Source organism: Suillus plorans, assembly GCF_016647745.1.
Source record: "Suillus plorans strain S12 chromosome Unknown HD556scaffold_16, whole genome shotgun sequence".
In the NCBI taxonomy this organism is placed as follows: domain Eukaryota; kingdom Fungi; phylum Basidiomycota; class Agaricomycetes; order Boletales; family Suillaceae; genus Suillus; species Suillus plorans.
Window position 1 is genome coordinate 30,076 of NW_024537400.1, and position 8,204 is coordinate 38,279.

The 8,204-nt window shown below is 45.9% G+C and overlaps 2 protein-coding genes across 2 annotated transcripts; one reads left to right on the forward strand and one right to left on the reverse strand.

The window, feature by feature from the left end:
• Positions 1 to 748: 748 nt before the first annotated feature.
• On the forward strand, positions 749 to 2,869 carry HD556DRAFT_1440866 (uncharacterized protein; the record flags this gene model as incomplete). Its single annotated transcript, XM_041306185.1, has 6 exons — positions 749 to 843; positions 913 to 1,096; positions 1,156 to 1,529; positions 1,596 to 1,727; positions 1,782 to 1,888; positions 1,953 to 2,869. 6 exons carry the CDS (start codon positions 749 to 751, stop codon positions 2,867 to 2,869), a joined length of 1,809 nt encoding a protein of 602 aa, XP_041162420.1.
• Positions 2,870 to 6,811: 3,942 nt separating this feature from the next.
• HD556DRAFT_1233455 (uncharacterized protein) lies at positions 6,812 to 7,752 on the reverse strand (the record flags this gene model as incomplete). The annotated part of the gene is made up of 2 exons (XM_041297595.1): positions 6,812 to 7,289; positions 7,352 to 7,752. 2 exons carry the CDS (start codon positions 7,750 to 7,752, stop codon positions 6,812 to 6,814), a joined length of 879 nt encoding a protein of 292 aa, XP_041162421.1.
• Positions 7,753 to 8,204: the final 452 nt, after the last annotated feature.

Consider the following 8,204-nt stretch of genomic DNA (forward strand, 5'->3'; position numbering starts at 1 on the left):
AGCGTTTTGACACTGGCATTGACATCAACCGTCTGATGCTCTCGCTCAGATTCTTCCCCATCACTGGAGGGAAAGTCAAGCTCGGAACCGGGCCAAATATCTTCATCGACATTGGCCGCAGGGCCGATCCAGACGTCAGAGACATCAGTGTTGTCCTCGACAACATTTGCACGGCTGTCGCTGTCTATTGCACCCTGGTGAGGGTCTGCACAGTACATAAATGGCGTCAGCTTAAAAAAATGGTAGTTAAATTGAGCATACCGTGTTGCACATGAAGTGCGCAGTCTTCACCTTCCAGTCAATAAGGCCAACCAAATGGTTGGGGAGAGAATGGTGGAACTTTGCAATGATCAGTGAGCATTATGGAGAACTGGAAGCAAACAACTTACTCTGTCCACTCTGAACCAACCGAATGGCCTCGATGAACTGCTTGAGTGTGAAGCAGGGATGGGGTAACATTTGAACGTGACGGTTGTGGCAGCACCTGATATCTGAGTGGGACATGTTTGCGAAGCTGAATGAAGGCAGTAAGTTCAAGTTAGTGATGAAGAAAAAAGTATTTGTACTCCTCGTCAATTGATTGGTTGACCTTGTGAAAAAAAATGAGCTGAATAAGAATGCGGTGAGGAAATTTGTGACCCACAAGTGACCTGCTGCACCCCCCCCCCCCCAAAAAAAAAAGGCAACCGGAAAGATGTGAGCATACCAGCTAGAAAAAACGGATATCGCACTGATATTGTATGTTCAGATGGCCCCTCCAAGGTGGACGACGGCAGCGGAACTTTCGTGGCTGCAAAACAAAGTGCCAACATACCTTCAGATGCAGAAAGAAAAGACAATACTGTGATTCTTCGAACTACTGTACCCAAAATGGTTCAGTGGTTTCCCCGAACATTTGAGAGTTTGGCCCAGAGAGCCAAGCCAAAACTCACCTGACAAGGACACCGAGATCGACGAATCTGGTCTTGACTTGGCTAATGACGAGGTCAACACTGAGTTGGACCATGAAAACAGTGTGAGCGACAGGGAAAAACTCTCCCAGTTGGATGCAGAGCAGACAGAGGTGCTCAATGCTGCCATCAAGCATCGACATAAAGTGCGTTTCTTTGATATCGAGCTCAATATAGGTCGGAATTCTGATTAGCTGGTCTACAGAAATTGCGGGAGTGGTTTCGAAACAATACCAAAGGAAAAACTACACCTGGCGGGACCTCAACTAGCAAGATCCTATCTACGTTGCTTGGCCAGCGTGCACGAGGCACCCGAGACCTCAAAGAAGTCGAGGTGTACTCGCAAATTCACTATGAATCTAAAGTCAAGCCCTTAGTTTCCGATGACATTAAGGAAAACAACCTTGTACTACCTGATCAGAAGCTTCGTGCTATCCGGCAGCACACAAGCGAATGTTTTGCAAATGAGTCAGAGGATGTAAAGGATGAGGTTCATGATGAGACTGTGCGGATCAATGCTGCCAGAAAGTTGGGATCAGTTGCGGTGGGTCAAGATCTGACAAAAGAGGAAATTTACCGGTAAGCGATTCCGAGTCTTTGATGATGTTGAACTTGTGTCCGACTTCAGCTGATGCCTTTTGGAAGTGCCATTCAAGAGCTGCCCATCGTGTTGGGTCAAATATTTGAAGAGCTTTCAACTCTCACGGGTGGATGGCACTACTCACTTGTTATGGGTGGGCCTGACCCTCTATGCGAAGGTGATATCATGACGTTAAGGTGCGTCTTACTTGCTATCTCATTCGCAATAGTTAATTCATCATCTTTTGTTAGTTATCACCACGGTAAATCCCTGGAGGGTTTGAGCTTCAAGACATCGACACCAAACTTCCATGAACAATATTTATTACTGTTTGAAAAACACCTGGGTCGCATCTATGGTAAGTATCATCCTCGGTTAGTTCATAGGATACCGCTGATATATCAATAGGTCCTTCTGTGAAGGGTCAGTTCCCACTTCCGCATCCAGTTCACCTCCTCCGTCAACTGTCAACCTCATTTCGCCATCCGCACCCAGTGCGCCTCCTCTATTGACTATGGATTTCATTTCAACATCTGCACCCAGTGCGCCTCCTCTATTGACCATGGACCTTTCGACATCCACACCCAGTGTGCCTCCATGGACCATGGACCTAATTTCGCTAGACCAGCCGTCAGACCAGTCAAGTGCCCACCTACTTCAAGGGCAGGAGTTCAATACTTCTGGTCTGGTACTTGATCCACCCCAATGGAATGGATGGCAAAGTCACCCGGACCCCAACCCATCTTACATGTCTTCAATGGCTCCAGACTCGCCGATCACTGCTTGGAGAAGGGACTATGGGTTCAATGGAAATGCGACTATGTCTGCCGCACTCCCAAGCGCCATCATGCAGCCTCAACTGCCATATTCCAATGCATTGCCCACGCATGACCTTCCACTTACAGGCACAATCCCATTGCTCCATCAACATTCACTGCCAGTCTCTTTACCTGAACCTGCGCTGCCGGTCTCTTTACCCAATCATGTGCTGCCGGTCTCTTTACCTGAACCTGCCCTGTCAGTCTCTTCACCACAAACTGTGCAGCCGGTCTCTTTGCCACAGCCTGTGGAGCCAGTTGCCTTGCCACAACCCGCGCTGCCACTCGAACCTGACCAGGTCATGTTGGCGCATAATTCAAAGCCGTTGACATCCTCCAAACACACCATTGCAACCCAAGCTAGGCGCTCGGGATGCCCAGGACGTCCTTCAACTCGAGCAGAGGAAGCTAACAAAATTGGTGATACCAGCTCACAGCAAGTGACGAAGGCGGCACCTAAGAGAAAGCAGAACGCGGTACAGCCCCATGCTTCAGAGTCTCGAAAAAAGTCTCGGAAATGATGTCGTTGTGGGCCTCCAGCCTTATAGATACCTACATACCTATGCACCCTTGTCAACAATATTAATTTTGAGATTTTTTGGTGTCCCTATTCGATTGATTCTGCTGCGAGAAGATTCAGATCATCTAACACAGTATCATTAGCATTTTACTGATTTACTGGTAGTAAGTATCATGATATATCACACTGTATGGCTAGCCGCAGTATACCAGAGTAAGTGATATATCACATGGAACATTGTAGCATCAATTTGGAAAGCTAAGTACTGGTGATATATCACACGGGACACTATAGGATCAATTCACATTTTAATGATATATCATCGCCCTCTACTGAGTATTAATAAAATATATTACTTGGATTGTGATATATTTTATTAATACTCAGTAGAGGGCGATGATATATCATTAAAATGCCAAGGTACATGATATATCACAATCCAAGTAATATATTTTATTAATACTCGGTAGAGGGCGATGATATATCATTAAAATGCGATGTATCATGATTTATAGTGGATATGCTAGTACTCGTATGAGGCAGTGATGTATCATGGAATATATTATTAATCACTGGTGGTAGGTGATGTATCATGCTCTATTGGTTACTGACAGTGGGGGACAAGTGATATATCATTGATACATCATATGTCTATGCCTATGGTTTATAGGTGTGGATATATCACTACCCTTCTACAATGACAGGTAATTGATACATCATTATGACATTATCGCCTGATGCCCGAGCTGTGGGGCTAAACAGTTGCTGTAAGCACACAATGCAGCCATCATCTTGCATGCAATGTTGACACAACCACAGTGCAGGAAAAGGAGTGCTCGCTTGCCATGACAAATTTTAGTATTCCTGTCAGACTCATTCAATTTCATGGGGAGACAGATGCATGGAAAGTGCGGTGGTGGTGCGGATGTAGGTTTCCTGCAGTGACGAAAGAGATCCCGGTTATGATGAAAATGAACTTGAGGTATGATGCATTTTGATTTTTGAAACGGTCCTGGTTAACAATCATCTTAGTGCGGGCCAGATTTCAGTGACAGCAACAATGTCAAACAACGGACGTCAGTGCTTCGGAAACAACAGGCAACAAAATCCCATGGAGAACCGAGAAAACTGTTAAGACCATGCACAAAGGGTAGGACTGATTCTGAGGGGCTTGGCTTCAGCTCGTGCACTGCGCCCCTTACCCGAGTATGTGCCCTTAATTTCAGAATGATGTCCGAAGAAAGTCCAAGGACGTCTGAAGGACGTCCGAAGTGCGGGAAAGTTCGGAAGGACTTTCCGGACGAGTGCGGGAAAGTTCCGGAGGAACTTCCGGAAATTACGATGAGGTTTTGTCCTGATATGGATACGTGTAATGGCTACTTAGGACAAGTCCTAAGTAGAAGCAAACAGAGGAAAGGCTGCAAGGACAAAGTCTGAAGCAGAATAGGTCCGGAGGACTGGAGACATGGATAGGGCATCCGAAGGTCCGGATGAGGCGTGGGAATATTGTCGGATGTAAGTCCGGAATACGGGATATGACAAAAACGAAGAAAAGTAGTTCTGACCGCATTTTGAGATGATGCCATTGCCCGTGACTGCGCAGTCCCTCGTTGAGAAGAAATAAAATAACATTGTATGCAGAGGAATCAGACTACAATGCAATATGAAAGATTGTTTAGTAACAAGATAGTTGTTTGGGAGACCTGACTTGCAGACCGGGAGTACTGCAAATCTCGATGATATCGCCTGACCATGGCTCTGGGAGTGTGGATATACATATAAGGAATTGGAGCACCCTCAAGTCCATGGCTCGTTCGGAGGACAAGTAAGTAAGTGTAGTTAATTAGATGTTATATGATACATATTTACTTGATAGTGATGAATGAACGCAAATTTCGCGAAACGCGCCTTGGATTGAAAATTTTGCAGCGCCCGGATCCGCCGGGCCGGTTTTGCCGGTGGTGGATATCCACCATACTCACCGGTGGATAACTGACCCCCGATTTTTCCAGGGTGGATATCCACGGCGGCGTGGATAACTCTCCAGAGGGTTATCCACGGTACACTAGCACTCACCATTTGGGAACATTGCAGTGGTCGCAGCAGTTGCCGCGCAGCAGTCGCAGCAGTGGCGCAGCATTTTCACTATGCCCACATAATTCACTCCGATGCCGCACTTCAAGTTATTGACATGTCTGAAGCGAACCAAATCGCAGCCGGTCCAACAACTATCTCCAACAATGCAACACACTTTTGATCGAGACTCCTTGCTATGTCACGGTTGTATGGTATGGTCGTCGATGAGCATGTCGAGTTTCTGTTCGAATTTCGACGCCTTTGGTTTGCAGCAGCAGTCCTCAGTCTTGACTTGTGGCAGTGACATCGCTCCCTGACTTTTCATTGCAAGCTGGCGGCCATGTTGAGTTGTGGTGCTTACCTTGCAACGCTATGTATAACTCCATTGATACTAATGAATCACAAGCAACACTGGCATGTGTCCACCACCCCCAGCTTGCACTGCTACAGCGTACGCTCCAAAGGCCGCAGTAATGATTCATGTCACTATTACATGCCTTCAACTTTGGAGCCGACTTTTCATCATTCAAATCGCAGGCTTCTAAACGCCATCATGATTCTACTTGGTGAGCTTTTAATCTGCATAGAACGCAGCCAGACTTCATGCACTAGGATGAATATTGCGAAAACACCGCCCGTCACCTAGTTTGATCGAATAACCTTGCAGTTTTTCACTTGGACGGTCCCAAATTACGTCCCACTCGAAACGGTTGATATCATAACTCACACATAATTCGCTCACGGTGCAACTTATTGACTTTCTAGATCAGATCAAACTTCTGGGACCTCAAGGCCTCATAGGTCGACTAGATACTCAGTTGCTTTGAGAATGTATTTCTTAGACACCTGCAACGGTATTTAAAAGCGACGTCTCTCGCAGAGTGAAGGTAAGTATGGTCATCACGAATACCCTATGAAATATCATACTGATTGTAGTTTTTCAAGGGCTGGGCGAGCGGTTGTCACTAAAATTGTAGTACATGCCCGATAGCCGACCCCCTTTGAGATACCCGGGGTATTTTAACTAAATGTCAGTATATCGGCACCCTGAAGTCGATCGCCGCAGTATCGAAGGCTTGCTGGCGCTTCAAGAACGAGTCCTAACTACACGTGTGCGTGTACATATGAGCGTCTGTTCTAATAGGGTCCACGGTAAGCACCCCTCGCTGTTTGAAAGTGGCAGTTGACAGTGATGACCCTGGCCTAACGCATGTCCAACTGCAGGATTTCATTTACCTTCTCCTCGGCCAACTACCGTCGAACTGGGTCATTGGTTTAGTGAGCAGAATTTTCAGCCGACCACGACTCTTCTTTTTTAGCGATCCTGCAGTAGTCATTGATGTTCACATGTTCCGTACATCTAACCGTAACCGTCTATGCTTCGTTCGGCATGTAGATTTCCCGGTGCTCGTAACTCACTATGTCAGACGATTGAAGAGTTCTCCCCCGAATAGGATATAGGTAACGACAAAATTATTTTGTTATGCGTTCCATCACACTACACATGAAAATAAATTCACGCCTTCGTTTATAACGCCAGGATGCTCTTGCCTGAATATCACCAGTTGATATAACATATCTAGCTAGTGAACGCAAGAGTAACGACTTCCCCAATATAATTTTGATTTCGAGGAATACTTATGGGTAATAAGTTGAGAAACTGAGTCAAAAACTCCAACAATGATTTCCTTAAGCATTGTCAGTCATCTTCAGAGGCACTGACGAAGTCATAGTCGTTAGGGCATCAATGCACGATACTGATATAAGTGTTTATGTAGGGTTAGACAGTGTCAGTTGCTACATAGTACACTGGCTTGTAAAAAAAGAAGAAAAGTATGAATTGTATCTTGAGCACGGTAACCAAAAACTATAAGTGCGGCACCTCAGTGGTCCACGACACCGCTTCGTATGCGTTATGACCAAGATTGCGTAAAGTAGTGAACATAAGTGCAAAGAGGACGGCACGAGCTATGATGTAGAACATGGCATATAATGAACAGAGCGAGAATTGAACCTCCTTTGATGCGCACAGGAAGGGCAATAGAGTGACAAAACCAAGCCAGGGTATGCAAGTTATAATGATAGCACTTATGGACCATAGCAGGTGTTCCTCATATGTGGGAAAGGTAAGGAACAAAGCCATACAATGGATGGCGCCAAATATGGTTGTCATGAGAAGTCCAGCGGCTACAAGAATCATCTTGTCCGAAGGTCGTTCGAGTTTGATGCTGCCATCAAATGTTGGAACTCGCAACTTTCGAGATGTGGGAATGTCAGCCCAGCCTATCAGTTCTATGATTGGGCCGAGGACTGGAGAAAAGATCCCAAGGTCATCGGGTTGGTCTCTGTCACTCAGACTAAGACAGACATAATCAGCAGCAGTATAATTGTTCAGGTGCATACATACCCCAAAATATTCTCTGGCCTTGAGTTGGTCGACTTCCAGTACATTGGATGTGGACATTCCACATCGAGAGGCTTGTTCCACCACGCAGCATAGGTTAGGAAATTAAGTACCGCAAAAGCGAGTGTCCCCACTTCGAGCTGGGTGATTTCGAGGGGATAGATGACGCGGGTGACGAGCTGCATGATAAACCAGGCCACCTGAAGCATAACCAATCCTTTCGATATCGCATTGCCTTTGCTCTTATCGTGGATCTGGTCTGCCGTTAGGGTAGGGACGTCGATACACCTTTCACGTATCAGTTCGAGAATGTGATCAGGCTGTAGTGTAAGGTAGGGTTTCCCGTCCATATAAAGCATGAAACCACCCATCAACACAAAGAGGCTGTGTGCCTGAGTCCACATATGATCTAAGGATGGACATGAGTCAACGTTTAGGTGCGCACGAACCAGGCTTACCTTCCGACTCAGACTGGGATTGCTCTGGCTCGGATTGCTCTAACTTACTAAACCGCTTTGCAACCCGCCTCGTGGGGCTACAAACGCAACAACAAAAACACGCCAACACAGATAATACACCTTTAGCAAGTAGGTAAAAGGGGTGAAACAAGGGCCAGAGGAAGAAAAAAGGCATCAGGCCATACTATAAGAATGATACATTAAATACCTACAATTGTAGATGAAATGTGATACAATAATTACTGAAGTCCATAGATACCTATCATTGTAGGGCTGATATATCAATGGAGGATCCTGTCAGGACACTCCCATAATAATCTCACACCCCTAATTTTCGCATTTTTGACCACCTACTGTGGGAATTTCCCCACAACACTTAAAAATAGATTGCTTCTCCA